General features: G+C 37.7%; 1 protein-coding gene across 8 annotated transcripts; it reads right to left on the bottom strand.

Annotated features, from left to right (window-relative positions):
• Positions 1-1,328: 1,328 nt before the first annotated feature.
• On the bottom strand, positions 1,329-20,705 carry PDPN (podoplanin). 8 transcript variants are annotated; one of them, XM_027802301.2, is made up of 6 exons: positions 20,380-20,705; positions 8,383-8,468; positions 7,663-7,756; positions 5,602-5,637; positions 5,097-5,208; positions 1,329-4,503 (listed from the first exon to the last, which is right to left on the bottom strand). In XM_027802301.2, exons 1-6 carry the CDS (start codon positions 20,447-20,449, stop codon positions 4,497-4,499), a joined length of 405 nt encoding a protein of 134 aa, XP_027658102.1. In that variant the 5' UTR covers positions 20,450-20,705; the 3' UTR covers positions 1,329-4,496. The 8 variants fall into 8 exon arrangements, with proteins under 8 accessions (XP_027658102.1, XP_027658099.1, XP_027658100.1 ...); XM_027802298.2 differs by having other exon boundaries at positions 7,663-7,795; XM_027802299.2 differs by having other exon boundaries at positions 5,103-5,208; positions 7,663-7,795; positions 20,380-20,699.
• Between the last annotated feature and the right edge of the window lie 1,573 nt (positions 20,706-22,278).

Genomic DNA, 22,278 nt, shown 5'->3' on the forward strand with positions numbered 1-22,278 from the left:
TTCTTAGAGTAAAAACATGCCTTAGATGAGCTCTTGTAAGAATTGCTGTACTGGTGGCTAGAAGTATTATAAATATTGATGCATCAAGTCATTGCTTTCATAGTATACTACTGCTGTGTATCTTTCCCACTGACACAAATACAAGGGGACAGCTATGTTTATGATATTTTTTAGTGACATCTGGCATTCTCACAGGAAGCCTGGTGCCTGCTTGTCTGTTCGGGAGAGCCACATTCATGACTCAAAGCCAAGCTGCAAGAGGGAATGTTACTGTTACTAACTATAAAGGAATGAATGTGATCAGGAGTAAGGACTTTTAAATCAAAAGCAAGTGTTGATACATTGAATGTTGTTCCCTGTAAATAAAAATCAAACCTGGCCAGCTGATGAAAGTATGGAGCTGTTGTTTCCCCATGTGTTCTCATGCATAGGAAGTCTCCTGACCTTGGGCCTTGATTCTGCGAGCATGTGTACTTCTGTAAGCTAAAATGAATGATCAGTATTTGCCCTAGACAATGTGCTGTTTGACTTCTTGCAGAGCAGAAAAGATCCCATCTTCCATATAAATTCTATCAAAAAACATGTCGTTTGTTGACCTTACCTTTGAAGTCCTGAACTAGTAGTGGGAAGCTAGATAATACAAGTCAATGAAAGCTCAGTTATGGAATGCTGCAGTAGTTTGCGTATGAAATACAGACCTCTGCACGGCTATTTCTAGAATGCTTGTATCGTGAAGTTATGAATTAATTAAAGAATTCTTCAGTAGCATATAAATACATAACAAATATGACAGACTTTCCTGAAGAAATCATTTTTTCTTGATGTTTGCTTGAAGCTGAGTGAAATGTGCTACACTTCAGATTTCTAGGCAGCAAGGCGGTATGAATCATCAGAATATTAAATGTATCAGTGTAGCAGCAGTTGCTGTTTCTTCACGTTGACAGAATAATGGAGGTCTGATTCTTCAGAGCCCTTGCTTTCTTCAGCCATATACTGAGTATCCTGTACTTCAGCTGATAACCCGAAGGAAATTAATGTCTCCACACTCTGCAGGTTCAGATTTAGTACAGCACAATATTTAATATTGAGTCTCCAGTGCTGGAAGCCCCCCCAGTAATGTTTTAGTGGAACACTGGGTCACTTGGTTAGGGGTTGATTTCACCTAAGGTTAATAAACCTTTCCTTAAACTAGAGGGAAGAAATGTAAAGGCACGGTTAAGACCAGAAAACGTGGATAGTTTGTATATGAAGTTAAAATGACTCTTAGTGGGAGATTCTGGAGTATAGGAGCAAAGCACGGTTTATTTGAGCAGAATGCAGGCTGTTCAACTGGCGTTCTGTACAGAATCCAGGAAAACTCAGAACTTCACAAAAAGGTTGTCTGCTGTAATGCTGTGCACTTTCACATGGGGTCTTGTTACTCCTGGCTTAACCAATATTCAAAATTGGCCCAAGAATGGCTTTCTTATTTTGTGGTATTTGCAAGTTAGCAGCAACTGAGCTGGTGCAGAAGAAACTGGTGACATCTGTGCTATTCCCTACAATGGTTGAATAATTCATAATTCCATATGGCATGCATTTTGTCAGAACGTTTTATGGAGTAGTTTCCAGTGCAGACAAGAATTTGTTAACTCTGGAGTAACAGAAAATACTGTTCTTTTACACTGCCACAATAAGAAAAAGCTGTGATATTTCTGCTTTCATAAGAGTTTACATGCATTTTTAGCTAATTCATACAAGTCACACATGCAAATAGAACAGTCATGCATAAAACTTTGTTATAATTATCTTTTAAAAAACAGTGGTATGTATGGACACTTGGAAACAATACTTGAAGTAATCTGGTCCCCTTGAAGTACTGTAACCTAAAAGTACAGGCGCAAAGGACATTAGTGTGAGTGTGAAAAGTTAGTCTTCCTAGCCAAGATAAATGTTTCAACTGTCACAGGAAATGGAAAATGTGTTAAGGTGTGTGTGAATTGTATTTCAGGGATGGGACCTCGTATACTCATCTGTAAGAGACTGCAGACTTGTTTTCTTTAAAGATAGCTGATTTAATATACCAGAACTTTCAGAAATGAAAGTTTACCCTAACTGCATAACTGAGTTACATGAGTAATGCTGCAGAATGCACTGAGTCATAGGTAAAAAAAAAAAATTACTGATGCTTAAGTGTTTACTTAGATGCCTTGAAAAAAAATGTTAAATCAAGGTCCCATGGCTTAAAGGTAGTGAAAACTTTGCAGCCTACTTCAAGCTCACTTGTGGGTGTTGGATTTTGTACTTTAAAGTACAATGCCCAATACCAACTTAGCATTAGTGAAGAACTGAGTTATACACTAAGCTTAGACTTGTTATAGGGTTTTTTTTATATAACATGACTTTGTACAGTGGTATCATTAATTTTTCCCTTTTTTTAGTTTTATGCAGCTTTTAAGTGTAAGCAGAAATAAACCAGGTGAGATTATGCTGGAGGTGACACATGAATGTATTATTGCACGGTATTGCATTACTGTGGACAACTTCTGGGATGCATGTGCTCTGCATCTGAAGTTGCACTGCATGGGGATTAGTACTTAAATCCAAACACGTGGGAAATTCCTTAATGTTAGTTGCATCTTTGTGTGGGTGCATACATACTGAATAATTTCAATTTACATGTAATGAACTTGATAGTGTTTTATCAGAGCAGAGTCTCAAAACTCGATTTCATTATAAACTTCCTACCTGTGGATACTGCTTGTAATGTGATGGGAATAGTTATTCAAGGGGAAAGTTGTTCCTGCAGGAAAACTGTAGTTTAGAATCTTCCTTTGGTAAGGAAGAGAATGACTGTTCCAGGTAAAGTATTACTAGGAATAAAAGCTCAGTAATTTGGAGACACCTATGTTTACTGACAGCAAGCTACAAACTAAGACTTTGTATCCAAATATGCTTTAATTCAGAGATTGACAAGAAGTCTAAATTCAGACTTCAAAAACTTTATAGATGCAATAAAGTCACCAGAATCTAGAAATCACAGCCTTTGGATCTAGTCTGTAGGTCTCAGCACAGACCAGTCCGAAGATAAAATTTACTACTTGGTAATCACAGGCTGAGTGTCCCATTATATGAGCTTAAGAATGACACTAAAAAAACCTGTGAATTATTTTTTCTCCCATGTTTAGTTTTTATGATAGTTTCATTTATCAGTGTCAAATGAGTTGGTTGACACTGCACTGACAAGACAAGTAGCAAAATAATTTAGGAAGACTAAGGGAAGTTTAAAACATTAACTTTTTTAAGAAAATAAAGAACAATTATTGTAAAATAAGACAATTTACATTACAACTTTTATTTCCAAAGCTTGGATTGATGTGATAGTTCATGGCACATGAAACAGAAAAGCAAATATAGATAAATTGACATCTTTAGCAATTATTGACCATATGGATTATCACAATTTTTACACCAAACATTTAAGTGCCTTAAAGTTTAGAAAACATGATGCATTGCAGCCACTTGACATAAAAAACCTTTGGTCTGAATTCTGCATTTGGGTACTGTGGCATTAAATACGCCACAGAAAAGCTGTAGACTCCAAAGATGCATTATACTTGGTTAACATATTCTGATCTAGTGTTGCACACGTTATCAAACAAGCCAACTGTACAGTTAGAAAATGAGGCAGATGAAAAAAAATGCATACGCTAATTGAAAGGCTTCTATTAATTCAAAAGCTTCTACATGTCAGCTCTAAAGCATGCTTAGTAACTGGTTAAAGTGACCCATCAAAATTGGGTATTTTCCAAGCACCCTTTCATTCAGGATGTGTATTTCAATCCCTGTATGTCTCTGTAACAACAGAAGACAGGAAATTCCTGGTGCAACAGTCAGATTAGCAAGCTTTCAGTTGGTAGGTCAGTTCCAGCTGGGCCTACCATATTTTGCCAATAAGTCTCAAAAGCAGAAAAATCTGTATCAATAGTGGAAAGGTTTTTAGCTTCCAATATCTAGTATTTTCTAAATTTGTAAATAACTGGTTCTCTCTGAAGCTAATTCCTCCTTTTTGATACGTCATTTGGTAGATAAACATGCCACAAGCACTTAATCAGTCAAAAACACTTATAAGATTCCAGGTATGTTTTTAAAGAAATGCATAAAATGTAATGTGAAATAATTTTTTATATCATTTAAAAATCAAGCTAGCATATATTACCTGCAAATCACATTTCAGTTGTAAATCTCATTGGTGCTGGGTTTTTTCTTACTGCATTAGCTTTTCCTTTCTTCCAGTAAACTCCTGGTTAGTAAAAATCCTATGAAATGTTTATACTCTGTAGTGGGGGAAGAAGTCCTTAGTTGTGTGTGATCCCCATAGATCTGGAATTCTTTGACCATGTTTTCCATGGATCATCTTCTCACACCAAAACAGGAATAGTCTTTAGTTCTTATGAAATAAGAAGCACTTGTATTTTTCTGGTGTAGAATGGCATGGTTGCTTGTTTCAGCTGTTTTCAGGGCCTGTAAAACAAAAACCACAAACATGTTGTTGTTCATAGTTACATGATCTCTTTTCCTCCCTGCTTGTCTTTCCTGTCACTGCTGTACTTCACTTCCCAGTTCATATTTTGCTTTCTCATAATGCTGGGTGAACAGTATTTAAGTGTAGTGTGGTTTTCTTGCTACTTTGTAAAGCACTTTAGATTTGTATGGCACAAATGAATCTCGTTGGTACCAAAATAGCTTCCACAAAAGTCCAGAGCAATAAAATAAAAATCACTTGTCAGTGTTTACATGTTATCCAGCACTTCCAGAAGTTTGCCCTGTAATAATTGTAGTGAATTTTACCTCTGTGCAGCAGAGTAATCCAAAACTTGTGCACCTGATGAGTGTTCTGACAGCATGCATACTGTTATCTGGCAGACATTTTTAAGCAAATGAGGGGGTTTAGATCACTCGCATCACATTGGCAGCTCTTACAGAATCGGGCACTGTGTAACATGAAAATAGGTTGTTTTGTCAAAATGGAAGCATTAGAAATTTCTGAAGCAATTCCTGCGACCTTGCTCAGAGGATGATGCTTGTTTGAAAAGCATGATTAGCAATTTACTTACGAGTACCTGCCTGACATCTTCCTTACAACAGCGATGATTATTCCTGCAAGGATTCCAACTGCAACTATGATTCCAATAATTATTCCAACCAGTGCAATCGTTTCCAGGCCACCTGAAAGAGGGAATAAGGAATGTTAGCATGTTTCTCATGGAGACCACTGATGAGAGGCTACTGATAGAACTGACACTGTTCTGCTGCATCCCACTCCTTGGGGAAAATTTCTTTCTCTCTCATGAACTCGGAGGCAGGTTTGGGAAGTTCAGCAGGCTTAGCTGTAGCCTGCAGACCTGCAAATGTGCCTTTGGGCTGGAGGGCTCTGTACAGATGTAGTAGCTGTGGAGACAGTAATGGGGTGCACTGCAGGAGGCAGGTCAGGGAGTTTCACTTGTGGCTCTTCCCAAAACTTTTATTTAAGAATAGCGTGGGCATAGCTAGTGGCTTTTAGAAGGGTATCGCTTGGCAGTTAAGTTCTCCCTTGTCTTTATAAACAATTCTATTTAATACCTTTTTCAGTTTTCTCTGGTTCCCCACTCGGTTCACCTGTAAAGCCAGAAAGAAAATAATTACTTTTACTCTGCTTTCTACAGAGTTTTGCATCCCAATTTATAATGCTATATCCAAGGGAAACTTTCATCAGCTAAATCACAATGGTTTGAGGGCTGTGTAACGGGTAGTTCTGTTGACAGGAAGTGAGCAGATGAAAAGCTTGAGGGAATGAGGGCAAAAAGCTCTCTGAAGTAATAGAAAGAAATTAAAATCTAATGGACTGATTGTGATCTAATATGTACCAGCGAAACTTAAGTGTGATCTCATTAAGTTCAGTAAGGATATACCTGGTGTAAAATGATTATAACTAAAACAGAAGTCAGATTTTAATTGAGGTTCAGGCTGGTAAAATTTTGCCTTGCTCTCAGTGTATTTGCTGAACTATTGTCTATTTAGAAAGGGGTTTTAGCAGTTTAAAAGTTTAAGTAGCTTTTTTTGTGTATGGAAGATTGTACAAAATCTGTTTAGTACATTTATCTAATTCTGGAATTGAATTTTTAGTGGAGTCCCCATCAGAAGCAGATGAAACACAAATGCTACTTTTAATTCATTAGAAATATGTCATCCCATTTCTTTAGTACTTATGTCCTTTAGAAAAGTTCTTCAAATTCTATCTGCAATTCAGATCTACTAAACACTGCTTCTGTTGTTTAATGGTAAGAGAAGAGGTCTATGCTCTCAGCAGAGACAAGCAGGCTGGAAAAGGAGATAGAAGCATGTACAATTTCTAAAGAAATGAGTCTAATTTATTGAGGGACATAAAATTGCCATTGAACACAGAAGCTTCAAAAAGAAGGCTAGGTAAAGAAGGTGTTTGCTCATGTCTAGAAGTAATTGGCTCAGGCTACTTAGAGGGAAAGTAGTAAATTATATACACACTGTAGAACTTCGTAGAAATACAACTGCCACCAGATAGATTTGACTGTTTCAAACCAAAGCCTATATGCTAAAACCAAACTGACTTGAGATTTGATTGACAGACTGCCATTCATGTGAACTAAGCTATCACAAATGTATTCTGATAGGTGAATGTGACATACTTGTAAGCGTCACAGACTTCTCAAACTTATGACCTGGTTTTTTAGTTTACATCTGAGGTAAAGTGCACTGTGAGCATCTGTTGGCAGCAGCTATTACTGTTCACATAAATTGGAGAAACCATGCTTCATTTGTTTAGACACTGCTAAATTTGCATTTAGTTATCAAAAAGTTGGTCTGGAAACAAAAAGACCTCTCTTCTCATAACTGCTCATCTGGCCATTTTAAAGTGAGATTCATTAAACTTATGACCAGTCATTGATACTGTTGCAGGAGGGGAATATTGGAGCAGAAAGTATAATCCCTGTGGTTTTGGTTTTTTTACTGGTAAACACAAGAACAAACCACTAAGAACAGTCCTGATCCAAAAGCCATATAGAGCATATGCCCATTTGTTTTGCCCACACATTCTCCTGTACACAATCAGACACAAAGGTGTAGGTACTCAGCAAGCTGCCTGGAAGACAGCTGAGCAGGCATAAGGTAAACGGGTCAGAATGCACTTTACCAGCTTCCTGCACCCATCTGTTGCTTGTTGACTACTGTATAGAAATGGGTGCAATTTTCTTTGTACATGCATGACAGTAATTTGTGTCTCTGCAGGGAAGCTAAGACAGACAACTCAGCCAAAATTGAGAGAACAGTCCGGCTCTAACAGTTAACGTTTTCTGCATTTGAGTTGGTCAAAAAAAAAAAAGGAGAAAAAAAAAAACCACCCAAAAAACCACAAGCTGGAGAGCTGTTTCTTTTCAGATGATTAGTATGAAAATCAAAGTGAAGGCTTCAGAGTAGAACTGGCAGTGCATTGGTGAATAAAATGGTATAGAAGTAGTTTTAGATATCTTAACTTTTTCCTTTCAAAAATCAGCAGTGCTACCTTTGAGAGCACCTTAAACTTGGTACTTGAATTTTCCAGATATTAAGTAGATGGCGGTAAAACTCAGCTATAAAAAAAGAACAATGAAAGATACTTGTTTTTACCATCAACATCTTCTGTGTTAACTTCATAACCAGTAGAATTAACACTCTCTTCAGCTGTGGCAAATGCACTTTCTGTGGTCATCAGTTGTCCAAACTGCAAGAGATTTGTTACATTGTGTAGTCTTGTGGGCAACTATAAGAATTGGTGGGGGGGAAAAAGAGGGAAAAGAAAACCTCAGTACATCCAGTCTACATGTATGGAATAAGCATTTAAATTTCTTCTCCTATCAGGTGCCTCACGGATGCTTTTTTTTAGCTATCACCTGTCATCTTTGACTTTTGTACAGTGACAAAAAAAAAGCCAATTTGTCTTCCCAGCTAGAGGCTTTCCAGATCAGAGAACCTTTCAGTTGAGGACTACAAATGGTGTAGGAAAGGACTGCAGAATATTGCAGACCTGCCTTTTTTTCTGTTTCTCTTTTTTTACACTAGTTTGGCAGTTTGGTTTCACTGAAGCTAATGGAGAGTTACTGAATTAGAAGGTAAATGGCAGTGAATAAGCAGGTTATGAATGCTTTTTGCAGCGCAAAACAGCTACCAAAAAACCTTTAAATTGTCACCTTCAACATGATTGCTTGCAAAGCAAAAAAGCAGTGGTGTTAGAACTCAAGGTTATTCTTCATAATTTATAATGATTATTCAAAATCTAAGCCATGAGACAATACTAGGAATATGAAATCAGGGTAACCTAAAGGAATCTCTATTCAGTATGATACTCACCAGGGTTGGTAATTCTTCATATTCTGTGTCATTTCTCTCTCTGAAATCAATTGTTGCACTTTCTTCTCCTTCTAGAACTGAGCTTGCTGAATAAAATTTTAGAAAATTTGTTAGGATCTTACTTGGTAGTCACATGTTCTGGCTACTTTGACATGTAAATTTTGTTAAACATGAGATCTATGTAGAGTTCCATCTCCCTGCCCCATGCACTTAGGTTTACAAAATTATCTGGATTAACTTTGAATCTGCTGTACTCTTGTACAAAGCTGTAGGACAAAACTTAAGTACACATTTAACCCTGATATAACCTTGAAACATATTGGTTAATAAAAACTGTGGCCAAGAAAAGATTTATTTCTTTTCTTTGAAGAAAAGATTCCTCCCTCCTGCCCCAGTGGATGCGACTTCCAGATTTCAAGTTAAGCATTAACTTATGTATTTGGATAAATTACTTCAAGCATCTTTCGTTTTCTGAAATGTAAGAGCTTTCTCCCATCTTCCAGTTCAGTCCCAGCTGCAACCTTTATTTTTAGAACTATTGTTATTATTTACAGGTGTAGCTATAGTTTAGAAAATATTCCTGCACAAACCTACTCAAATATTTCTGAAGTGGCAAACCCTACTTGCCACATTTTGGATTTTTTTAGGTAACACTGTAAGGTCTCCCTTTTTATTCTAGACCTATGCATGTCATCTGTGGTCTTTGGTATAATGGACATTTAAATTTTGGCCTGCACAATGCTCACTCTTTACAAAGACAGCCAGACTTCACCAATAGGAAAGATGAGATGGGACAAGGTAGAACATGAAAGATACAGATATGTGAAGATAACTGGCAGTATCAAGAAAATATTGAAAATGTAAGTATCATTCAATTAAGCTTCTTGCTGATTCATCAAACTATGTCCATATACAGTATGATGTTAATGTGGTATGGTACCTGATCTGTATGATTACAAAGCTAGGTAAGGCTGCTTGTTATGCTGTTGCCTGGGGTGTAAGAGTTCTGCTAATTCCAGATACCAGCATTTACATTCAAAGCAAAGAGCTACTAATAAACATTGTCCTGAGCAAAAACTTCAGGCAAAAAAAACCCTAAAACTTCTGAAAAAATCTTTCCTGGATTTGGAGTTTGCATCTAACTTCTATTTCAGCAATCAGAGCAACAGTTTGTCCAAACATTTTCAAATCCAGCTTAAACTTTTTCAGAATAACACTGCGTTATTGCTAGGAAATACTGCAATGGTAGCTGATGGTTGTATGACTGAGAGCCACATTCATGCTCTTCAAAAGGCAGAGACCTTTTAGGGCTGTTGGAGAAAACCCTGGCTGCTTGCACATAATTTGCCTGTGATGCATGCTAGGTAACAATTGTCAGCTGCTAATAGGCTAATTATGAACAAAGAATAACTAATCTTTTTCTCCTTTGCAAGACAGCTTGATACCTCTGTAATTTGGTAAATTGGAAGTGGTATATTGGTAGTGCTGCATAGTGATGTCTTCATGGAGGAGGACAGCTATTCACATGAGTTATTTAAAGACAGGGATTTACTGTACCATTTGAATATTTTATGTAAGAGAAATATTCATGACCTGTTTGTTTTATTAAATGTTAACACTGCTTCTACTAATTTCACCTGCTTTTTAGTGACGTAAAAACATTCTCATCTCCTCTGCATTTGAAGTTAGACTATTTCTGAATTGTTAGACTAGTTCCATGTGGTAAGACTCACATGAAAAGCTATGATCCTAAATGCATCCTACTTGTGTTGTATATGATAGAGGCAAGTAAACAATTTTTGTACTTTGACTGAAGTTAGAAGGAACGGACACTTTCCTTGGTATCAGTAAAAATTTGAAAAAGAATAGGATCACTTTGGATCAGCTGTGCGTATATTACTTGGAAATTATTTTTCTTTAATTGAGTCCCATTTTTTTGTTCACTTTATAACTGTCCCTTTTAAAATAAAGATGTTATTTCAAATGAAAAAGACAATATTTAATTTTGAAATGAGTAAAAGAAAAAAATGCACTGGCACTTTAAAGGAAACTTTTCATAAAGAGGATGAATGATTTGACACTGGAGAAAAAAAATATCTGTTTCTGCCTGAAACTCTCATCTGAGTTCTACTGGAAATTTGCAAATATTTTTTCTTGCTCCCAAAACTCATTTTTGAACCAAATTACAAATTTTTCATCCATCTCTAACCATGTAAGACTGAGAGCTTTGTCCCATTGCCAAGAGACTAAACACTGATCTAAATTTAGATTTCTAATTCCATGTTTACTCAAGTAAATAGAATTTTATATTTTTATACCTTTTATAAGCCTGAATACAGATACACTTTCTATTTAAGAGCCAAAAGGGTGTGCAAGTAGTACTTTAGGCACTAACAGATGAAGAAAGTATATTCATGTTATGCCAACATGAGACCTAATATAGTGGCTAATTAAGCCAGCCAGTTTCCCAAAAATCACCTTATAATCCTTGCAAAGACCAGAGCAGGCCAGGGTGAATCATATCTCCAAATTAGATGGTGTAAATAATGTTTTGGTCACATTTGAAATACCCCAAGTAAGCAGCATTGAAAATTTTCTGTTGAGATGGAATAAAGGGGGCTTGACTTTTAGGTGTGTTGATTTAGTCACATTCTAAAGATCAGGGCATGTTAAGATACAGCACTACTTTATAAGCAAAAAGTATTTTAAAGTAATGTCTTTAAAGTACAGTACTGGGATTATGCTATGTGAATGTCAGGTATAAAGAAAGAAACAGCAATAGAGCTCAACAACATGAATTGTGTATGGAACAGTTTACCTTGTAATCCCAGTTGGAACTGAAAAAACAGCTTTTATTCACTGGTTGCAAAATAAGCAAAGATGGAGAAAACCAATTACCAGAGGAAAAACACCAAGTAGAAGGTGAAGTTTTGTATGTTAACAACAAGCAGCTTATTCAGAGAAGCTGCTTATACTCTTGGTGTGGCAGTAGCTTTCAGCCTGAAGAATGACCTGATAGTGAAGTCGGGAAAGGAAACTGTGTCACAGAACAAAGGTGTAGAGAATTAGTGAATGTCACAGAAACACAAAAGAATTATTCTGTGCGTGATAAAAGTTATTGCAGATTCTTGGCAATAAGTGCCATGTAGAAAATCTATTTCAGTGCATTTGCCCTCTGTACGGTGATTGACAAAAGGAGGTGGCCCAGATTAATCTTTACTAATTTTAGGTTCTTATTAAAGGTGCCTAAATAAGGTGCCTGCTTGCCCTTATCTTCTTTTATAGTCTGTAGGGAAAGATAAATACTTCTAGAAGGTAATTCAGCTCACCTGAGATTTGGGTCATCGTTAGTAGTGCTGGCTTTCCTTAACTATAAAGGGAAGCTAGAATAATATGGCTCCCCTGTTAACTTCCTAAAGCTCACAGGTCAAGCTGATTTCTGCTACTGTCAAGTTCTTGTCCCAGCCCTATCCAATCTACATAATACTGTGTTCAAGCCGAGGTGCTGTATTTGCTGGAGAATAGTCCCTGGAGTACGTTTCCAGGTTTGATTTTTCTGGACAGATGGTGGAGGTGGTCTAGGTGGTAGTTAAGCAGACTCTTAGAGACTGGGAGGGGATGTGTTATTGGTGTACTGCATTTGTAGGATGGCATATTTAATACTCTTTGTCAGAGGAAGTCATAATAAAGTAAAAAATATTTAAATGCAATTGAGAGAAACTAATTGGACTTGTAACTTCTTTCCCTGTACCCAGTACAAGGCATATATACCACTGACATAGAAGAGAATGTAAATGGGGTGTAAGGGTGTATGTGCTGTAGTCATTTGTTGGTTTCATCTTATGTGGGCCAAATGTAGCAAGAGCCATCGGGTTAAGTAGTGCTTCTGCATATGTTCTTAATATTATCTTAGAGGAGGCTGTAAATAAAAACATTGCCTCACAGTGCTATGATTGTCTCCAACCAGCCCTATCGCCTCTTCTGTTTGCAGCTATACATTGCTGCAGATGTGAATTAATCATTACATCTCTTTTCTGCCAAAGTTCCAGCTGGGTGCGTTTCACTTCAAAGTCCCCAGCTGCTATCAGGGTGCAGCTTCTCACACCAGGAGAAAATTTTATGTCTTTAAAAGTTTAATACTGCTTTGAAAACATCCCATGGTTAAGCATCCCATGACCCACTTAGGGGAAGATGAGCTCACTACTTATTGTTATGCATGGAGTGACAGTTTACTAGAAAAACCTCTTAGGGTTGCTTTCAAAGCACAGTGGTTTTGTTGGAGAGTGAGTTGTAAAACTGTTGTTCGTTAGCATTTCTTTCAGGTATCTCCAAAACCAACAAAGATACTTCTGAAGATGAAAAATGTTGTAAGATCTTATTTCTTTCCCAGCAGTCTGGATAAACACAGACGCTAGTGGGCAAAGGCAGTTGTAAGCCGGTATTTTAGTTTAGTACTTGAAATAGGAAGCCCTCAAAATAGAATGAGTTTCCATCTCTGCGATAAAAGACCAGTAGGTAAAAATGGCTAACCTTAAAGGATTCCCTCTAGGAAGAACTCAAATAATCTTTATTGCTCATTGTCCCTCTGCTCCTATTTGGGGTGGGGGAGAGGGGGGAGCAGCTTCAGTTATAACAGCTAACAAAAATTAACTAGCAGGTTAACTGTCAAACAAAGGCTTTGATCTTAAAATGCAAGTTTAGTTTTATCTGCATCTTATATTTTAGTCTATCCAGCTCTGCTAGATAAGTGCTTTATGGAATGCTTCTCGAGAAAAGCAAGGGAAAGAATTTAGTGGGACAGGTCACTTGGGAGATACCACTCTTCTGTTTGAGAGATCACTGAGCTAACTGTCTGGAGTGGACTAATGTTTTTCAGTATCTGCTTCCTGAATTGGTGCAGGCCAAGTGGTGGTGTTGGACTGTCGATGTACCTGTGTCAGGCGTCCTGTTTTGGCCGTGTTTTACTCAGCATTTATGTCCTGATACAGGAATTATCTTTCTGAGGAAGCATTATTCACTCACAGACCTTAAATTGATTATGAGCAAAGTAAGTCTTCAAGTCAGTATCTCATTATTGGAGTAAGTTCAGTTGTAAGCTCAGTGGAAACTTTTACTCATGGTGGTGGAAGTTTAACAAAAATGTGTGACTTGATAAGGTATCAGCCTTCTGAATGCATAATATTTCAGCAGCAGCTCTGTAGCTTTCAAATACAATTTTGTCTGTTATTTGGCCTCATCCTCAATTAGCGAAATGGTTAAATACTGCCAAATCCAGGGTAGAACTTTTTTTTTTTTTACTTTGAAAATCTGAGGTTCTGAAGAATATGATATAGTTTATTCTGGATTTTGAGCCTTTGGACAGTTAACATTTTTAGACTTTAGAAAGGCAAGGAAGTTTTTTTAATAAGAACCAAAATTCTCATTTGTACCTGTGGCTTCTGCAAAATTCATGACATCTGCAGTATCCTGAGAACTTCGTTTCTTTAGCCTTGGCATTTTCTCTTTTTCTGTTAATTCTTTCTGGAAGCTTGAGTAATGTATCATGACATAATACAGAAGTGTCCTGGCATGTTTAAGTGTCTAGACTTTTTGTTGTTGGGGAGAAAGTATGTACTGCCTGTCTAAATCCTGAAGTGCATGCTGCAGTTTCCTTATACAAAGATCAACAGCTTTGCTTTATGTAATGAAGGAAGGTGAGTGACTATGAACTTTGGAAAGTATCTGCTAGATGAAAAATGCTCATGATGCACAAGGAAGGACTTAACTCAGCCCTATCCAGAGTATGACTGATTTTGCGCAGGTATTCCATGTAGCTCATGATGACAATGTTTTGCTGAATTGTCAGAAACATTTCCTTTGGTCACCACACCCTACTACAGATGGTTTCTATTGCTGTGGCTGGCTTAGCCAAAGGAACAAAACCAGAGTTTGAATCTACAGTGCCAAGTGGCAAAGAATCGCTTGGCTGCTTCTGAATGTTCTTAAGTCACATGTCTTCTGAATGTTATAATAGTCTACATTGCCATATATAGGACACCCACAGAAAAGTAAAACAAAATGCATTTTAACTGAGTAGATAGAAAAATAACTGCTCGTCAAGTGCTTGCTAGAGGTATATGACCCACAACCAGAGTTAGGAAACAAAGCCACAAGAGGAAAAGGTGGTGATTTACTACGCTTTCTCTTATGCAAGGATAAAACTGGCCACAGAGCTGTGGCCATTAAGACTGCAGAAACTCTATTACAGGATATTCCTTTAAAATATTCCTTGCAGAACTAGAGATGAATCTTCTAAGTTTTATGCTTTGAATAGTGTTGCTGTGTTAATCTCTGATTTCTTGTCTGGTAAGCACGCTGACCTCAGTTGCTATCCCATGAATGTTGTGGGCTAAGCCTACTTTCTTACTGCCATTTGCTGCCCTGTGACCCTGTTTGCAGTCTTACTAGCAATTTCATTGTTTTCTCTGAGCAGTAGGGGTTTGACTGGGACAAGAAGATTGGAGTTGTGATCAAGCTGTAAGTCTCTTTTGCATCTTTCTGTAAGTGGCACCTAAAACTGCAGCATTACCATACTGTGTTTATCCCATTCACATGGTCAAGGAAAAGGCAGTGTTGCAGCTAAGGCAAGGAGAAAAGTACAAAATTTTGTGTAGTGGATCAGCAAATTTTATGGTGTGTGCAGCAGACAATCCATGTTCAAATAGTGAGATATATAAATGCAGACAAAAGGAATTAAGAAATTACCTCTAATACAGTAAAACTAACCTTTTCCCTAAATCACTTCCTTCCTGAAACTGAGGGCCATTCACAGCTGTGTTGGTAAAGGTTACTAACCCCTTATATCTGCCAGCAGAACTCTTTGCATGATCATTTCTTAACTCATTTCTTTGAAATATGCATGCTAAACTAAACTGGAAACTGGTTAGGCTTTAATTTTGTTCACACAATGATTTTTGGCTGCCTGCTTTATATTGCCACACAGCAAGCCAGATCCATTCAAATATGTTTAGTCTGACTTTGATACTAACAAACATACTAGCTAGTATGTGGATGGGTTCTGTAGTCATAAAAACATATCAATATGCATTTGGCATTAAGTGCATCCCCTTCACAGACTCAGCAGCATCTCTCATATTCTGCTCAAGCCCTCCTAAGAGAGTATGTTTGCCTGAAATGGTGTACACAGCTGAATTGTGCCTTCACAAAGAATTGTTCTGATGCAACTTAAGCTGGCTGTTGTGTTTGCAATCAACAAATACAAAATGGAAAAAACATGAGGAAGTCATAAAGCAACATGAGAATGTGCTCAGCATCACAGTTCCTATTTCTTTTGAGTGTCTTTGGCCAAGCTTCTGAGACAGAGTTGGAAATCAATAGTAAATCTGTCTCTTACTTTTCTCATTTGATTCTCTTCAGAACAACCCAGCATACCTATAGTCCCAATCCTTATCTTTTTCTGAAATGCTGTGTAGCAAGTTGTATGCTGCACAGCTATGTGAGCGTTGCTGCAGCATTAATTCAAACTGAGGGTATGGTATGTGCGCACAGAAATCCGAGGGGGCCGTTATAGAGGCTGCCTGTCTGCAACATGGATCTGGGATGCGGTGACTAGTAGGACCTGGCAGCATTTGGGTTCTGTCCTGTAATTCCAGACCGCATCCAGACAAAAAGCAAACAAACCAACAAAACAAACGTGCAACTGAGACAGACCATATGTTAGAGCTGGGCAAACAGTAGTCATTTCTGTGGTACGTGTGTATGTATGGCTTGCCTCAAATGACACAAGGAGGAAACACTGCATGCTTCTGTCGGAGCCCAACAGCCTGCATGCTGTGGGCTATCCTTCCTTTACTGGTTGGGGTTTTTTATTATTATCTAAAAAATGCTCTCTAGGTTCTCAGTTGCTTATTTTTGCAGATGACTTACAAATACGAGATCTGGGGTAAACGCCTGGGTTAGTAGAAGCTGTTGAATTACAGGAGCTGAGAATCTGGCCTCTCTGTTCCCAGTTCTCACTGTGCAGGTTGAGTTACTGAAAAGTTGACTTGCAAGCTTTTAAATATGCCTATTTCCTTTGCTTGTAAAGTTACACAGATTCAAGGAGTAACTTGACATGCAGATGGGCAAGCTTCTCTGCTTTCCCAGTGCAGAGGAGAAAGCAAATTTTATCTGTTCTCTGCTGGTCTTTTACCAAGACGCTGCAAAATACTGACTGATTTGCAGACCTGCTTACTGAGACCCAGTAAGATGTTTTTTCCTTCTTGTGATAATTAAGTTTTGGGTATTGGACATGCAGAGCTAGATTTGTATCATGCTAATGTAGTTTACAACAGGCATATATGGGGACACATGTGCAAGTGTACTCATCATTCATAATGCAGCCAAATGAAGGGTGAAAAGTTTTGTTGTACTTATTTAGTAGAAAACTGCCTCCCTTTTCAGTCACATGCAACTGTTCATTCTGTTTGTTCATTTTGTTTACTACCAGAAGCTACAGAATTTGATTTTTCAGAAGACTTTAGAGTTGCCTGCCTGTTGTTTGGTTTTGTCACTGAACTGACAACAGAGTTTGGGTAAATCAAGATACTTGCGAAAAAAATCTTTCTTGTGATTTTGTCAATTCTGGGTTTTATAACGTTGAAAAACATAGAAAACTTAGTCTTTCATGGTTGACTGTAAACTTCAAATTCCTTTCTTACTGTATAAACACTTTTCATCTAAGTTAACCTGTCCATGTGCTTGCTTTTAGTCCAAAACATAAGTAACATGACCTAGTATAAACCTGTTTAATTTTGAGACTTGCATAAGGAGGTATAATCTAGTATTTGCCTCTAGGTAAGATCAGGCATGTGGACAGTTGATACAGCTCAAGTGGCATGTGGTAACTTGTTAAACAATCATGTTAATTTTTGTTCATGTTATGTGACAGCCAGTAAATTAATCTTCTCTGCAATGATACTTGCACAATGGGAAAGTTTTCAAATTAGGAAATGCATTGCCTCTGTAAAGCACTCATTTGAATGCTTGTGCTTTTAATTGTTCAACTAATGCTGTGCCCAGAAAAAAATTACACCAACTTCCATTTCAACTCATTTGGTGTGATCCTGTGTGGAAAGATTTGCCTGAATTTTTATATGCTGAACCCGACCACAGAAGGACAAAAATGTATCTACTAGTCATTCAATAGGGAAATACCTTAGTCTAAATATTCATCAGCTTGTATAGAGTGCTCAGGGCTGTTCTTGGTGGTAAGAAAGACAAAAATACTTGGTTGTTTTCGTTAGGATTTAAACCATGAGTAGATAACACAAATAGAGCATGTGTGAATGTTTTAAGTAGACAGTGAAGTAAGATCTGTCACTAGGTTTTCTTTCTGTATTTTTGCTAATTTCTGCCATTTTATTTGGAAGCTTACACATAAAGTGAAGTGAATTAATATGTTAATTAACTTCTCCTCTACATCAATATAGTATTTTATGCTGTTACAGCTTTGTTATGTCTTGCTTTATGTGACTCAGTTAAAGGAGCCTTTATCCTTTCTTTTGGAAACCACATTGCTGCCTTTGTCAAGAGTAGCACGAATGCAGAAAACTTTAACATGTATCTTCATTCATTTTTAACTTACTGGTGTTAGATACAATTTTCATGTTCCCTATGAGCAAAGAATGTATAAGCACTTCTGACTTCTTCCTCTAAGATTCATAGGTTTTCACAGAAATGTTCATAGGTTGGCTGGTAGCCCTGTTGTTGGGTCAGTGGTAACTGCTATTTTTTAATCATGTTTCTGGTTCACAGTTGTCCTGAAATGTTTTCTTTGCCTCTGACTTTTTCATAAAGTTGCAGTAACTCAAAGACAGCAGATAATAATGAAACTACTCAAACTGTGGATCACTACCTGCAAGGGGGAAAATGCTATGCTTAAAACTAGGATCAAGAGCTGAATTCAGTTTATTTGGCAATTCAAGGAGAAATTTGGAACCAATAATAATCCTTTTGGAAATACACTTCCTGATCGAAACAAATCTGCTTTTCTTGATTCAGTCTCAATCCATTAAACAGAGTGTCTAGATAAATCTGCAGGTATTCTGTTGTTATATTTATGGCCTGGTCAGGGTTAAGAGGTATCAGAATCTGATAGGGAAACTTTTTTCCTCTAAAACCCTCAGGCCAAATTGACTAGAGGTTCAGGTATATGAACATATGCACTCCTAGTCCTACCTAGTATTATACAAGGCAAAAAAATTCTCCCATCTTCACTGCAGGCACAGATTGCCAAAGGTGGCATTAACCTTTTAAGTTAGTTCTAACTTGTAATTGCAGTGGTTATTGCTAAACAGCAGCAATATGCATGCAAAATATTTGGGACTTGCTTATTTTATATCTGGAGTCTGTTCTCCTGGTGTATCCTTTGGACATTATCATAAATGACTGGCTCCACATGAAGAAAAACTTGTAAAATCTGAACGGACACAAAAAGCCTTAAATATTGTGAACTATGTTCTAGATCCAGCTGTAGAGTTCAATGCAAACTATGCTGGTACTGAAACAGAGGTGGAATCTTGCAAGCAGGAAATATTTTATCATTTTTCTGGCTAGCAGGGTTTTAACCAGATCGATGCTGTACTCCTCTGGGTTGCAAGGAAATATGCTTAAAAAATAAAAAAACCCTTTTTTCCTGTGCTTTAGTATCCTGGAAACTGTTTAAGGGAATTCTGTAAAATGGTGGTGGGTTTGCCTCATTTCTTATGGCTTTAAACTCTGGTACTTTCAATATTGATGCTTTTTAAGAATAAGGTAGCTGGGTGAGCCCGAAAAGCAGTATTTGTGATTGGCCTAATACCTGTTGGTTTTAGATTTTCTGTGAAATTCTGAAGCATAACCCCAAACTTCCAGCCTCATATTCTGACATACAGGACACCAGGAATTCCCATTAGAAGTTTCATCCAACATCCACATGTACCTGTATATCGATATAGCTCGATTATTTCCAGCAGAATGATAATTGTCACCAGGCCAAAATCAGGTGATATGTTTGGGTTAGGGTCCCCAAGTCCAAGGCAGACAAGTAGATCTCTGCTTTGGAAGACTAGTGGGTTGAGTGTCAAGTTGTTTTCAGGGCACTAGTGCTTGGAACACGTTCTATAGCAGTGGTAGCTGTATTTCTCTGCTACAGGCATACTTTCTGTTTGCGCATACATCAGGCACATTGCCCAATGGCCAATTCATTCATAATGAGTCAAATACTACGCACAAAGACTGAATTTGAATGTTATGTTCCTGGAATCAAGTACTGCTCAGGGTAATTCTGATTTACTGTTAATAAATCAGACTCATCTCCTTTAACTGAAAAAGACTTCAACATCTGTTTTACCTAAAAGTCTATATTGTATTTTTCTTCTAAAATGCGATAGAAATAGTTTGCCAAATCAATTTTTTCCTAGTAGATATATAACACTACATAACACAAATCTGTCTTGGGTAATAATTCTTCCTGGTTTAGTTTCCCTTGCTCGTATGGCTTAAGTTAGTATTAGCAAAACCCTGCAGAAGGCTCATTCTAAGCTGTTGTCATGCCTCCAAGTACCAGAAGTGAACTCTTGAATGGAAAGATTTGTAAGTTACTTTCGTAGAGTTTCACCACCTAAATGTCAGTAACAGCTAAATTATTGCTTGCAGTCTCCGTTGCATATATTACAGTGAAACTGAAGACATTTCCAAGGGCTGTTGATGTAATGTCTTCCCTGACTGCTTGTACTGTCCTCCTTCCCTTACACAGACACCCACAGAAAATGCCTAATAGAGCGTAACTCTGCACGTCTGAAAACTTTTGATGTGTTTCTTTCCTGATTACAGCCATAGTAGATGCCCAGTAGTAGCTTAAGAATTCAAAAAGTTTTATAAACAGGACAGAGCAACTATATTGCCTATAAGTAAGCACACAAACTGTTAAATTACAGGAAATGACTGGAAATAATGTTAACCAAAGTTTCTTCTTACCTTCTTCAGCAAGTGCTAGGAAAGGCACGCTCCCTAGGACGATGATGAAGAATTGAACTTTAATGAACATCTTTGATCTGCTTAGAGAAGAGCTTTCCAATCCTGAGATCAGATGGATTCAAATTCTGATTAATTTTTTTAGAGGCAGAGGAGAATTGAGATAACAAAAAGAGATCACTGCAAAAAATACTTTGGTATTCCAAATATTCCTTTAACCTCTGTAGTCTAAAGGGGAAGGTTTTCCCAGATGATAACTACACAGCTAAAGAAAACTGAGTGGAGTCGGCATTATTTTCTTTAGCCAAGGGGTGGGAGCATGTCTAAGGTGGTCCTCAAAGAAGACCAGGCCCGCCCTCTGCACTCTGTTTGGTCAGTACTAAAATTATGATCTCAGCCCAGGTTTAAAGTTACAGGAGCTGTTGTGGCTTTCAGGAGACTTTTATTTAGCAAAGGGGGAAAGGGTGTTTAGGCAGGGTGAGGTGTTCGGGTAGTTCCCTCCCTTCTGCAAACTGTCCTTAAAAATATTTAAGGAACAACACTAAGAACATTTTTCCTGTTATTTCCAGCTGTGAACTGGTGGAGGTTTTCTTAATTTCAGTGAGCCCCCATGTTTATCTGAGCAAGTGTGGTGCATTTAGGGATACTTGAAATAGTTTTAGGATGGGTTATTTCTGCAGTAAATACTGTCTGAATTTTTCTGCATGTCTAAGTCTCCCTCAGCTTGTGTCCTCAAGTGACACCCTAGCTGTAGTCTAGCATTTATCTCTGCCCACAGGCTTGCTGGCCTCAGTGTGCTAATATCACCCGACAGAGAGGATTTTTCCTTTTCATCTGTAACTGTGAGCAGTATAGCTGTACAATGGTCTGTGCAAGACTAGTTTTTCCTTTTGTATGGTTCTGCGCATCAGCATTGCGTGGCATGTATGCAAGACTAGATCAACACTCTGCCAACATCTGTTAACTGATACTTTCTCACACAAATAAAGTTTGTTAGACGGGACTGGGGCTGAAGCAGGACTTTGGGATCAATGTTTTATATTAATCCTTTTCTGAATCTTCCCTTGTCCTGGACAAGTAATGAACTACTGATTTACATCTATTTAGGAATGTGGTGAGTTTTAATCAGCGCTCACATGTGAACTAACTATACCAGTGCTTCATCGCTGAGTGAAGGACTACATGACCTTCTCCCTCAGTGTCTGTACCTTGAAGTCCTGCAGCCCAGACATCAGACTCTGAAGCACAGCAGCAGAATCATAGATTTGTTTCCTTTCTGCTGACAGTTGTGGAGGAGGTAACCTCTGAGAAGAGTGGGACAGACCTGTGGGAGAGGTTTTATCTTCTTTAGAAAACAAAGAACAGCGAAAAGAAAATCTAAACCATGGCTAGGTTGTTTTGGTCAGTGACTGAGTCAAGAGCTGTCATTAAGACCCCACAGTGCTTTGCAATATAAAGGAGCAAAGCAAAGTCTAAACATAAGCAGTGATACAGTGACGTAAAGAGGGCTCCAGATAGGAAATGCAACACCTTCCATAGGGGTTTTCTTTACTTTTGAAAGTGATAAGTGCCAAAGGACTTTGTTAGCTATAGATATAAATTATGGCACTATAATTGTGTTCTTTGTATTGAAGAACACTGGGAGAGTAGGATGAAAGCAGCCAGTGCCAATGCAGGAAAACAACAAGCAATATTGGCTCATTGTCTTTAGAAAAACAGTAAAATAAATATTCCCATATACCAACTTTCAGCATGTCTTGATTCTTAAAGTCTGGGATTAATTATTCATCTATAATGCTGCTTCAAATTTATTTAAAAGCATGTTTGCTTATTGGGAAATGCCACACATAAAACTGAAATTTGCTAGGGGAGTATGTCAGTTTTAATTAAACTTATTTTGAT

This window comes from Falco cherrug, chromosome 3 (assembly GCF_023634085.1).
Source record: "Falco cherrug isolate bFalChe1 chromosome 3, bFalChe1.pri, whole genome shotgun sequence".
NCBI classification, from domain to species: domain Eukaryota; kingdom Metazoa; phylum Chordata; class Aves; order Falconiformes; family Falconidae; genus Falco; species Falco cherrug.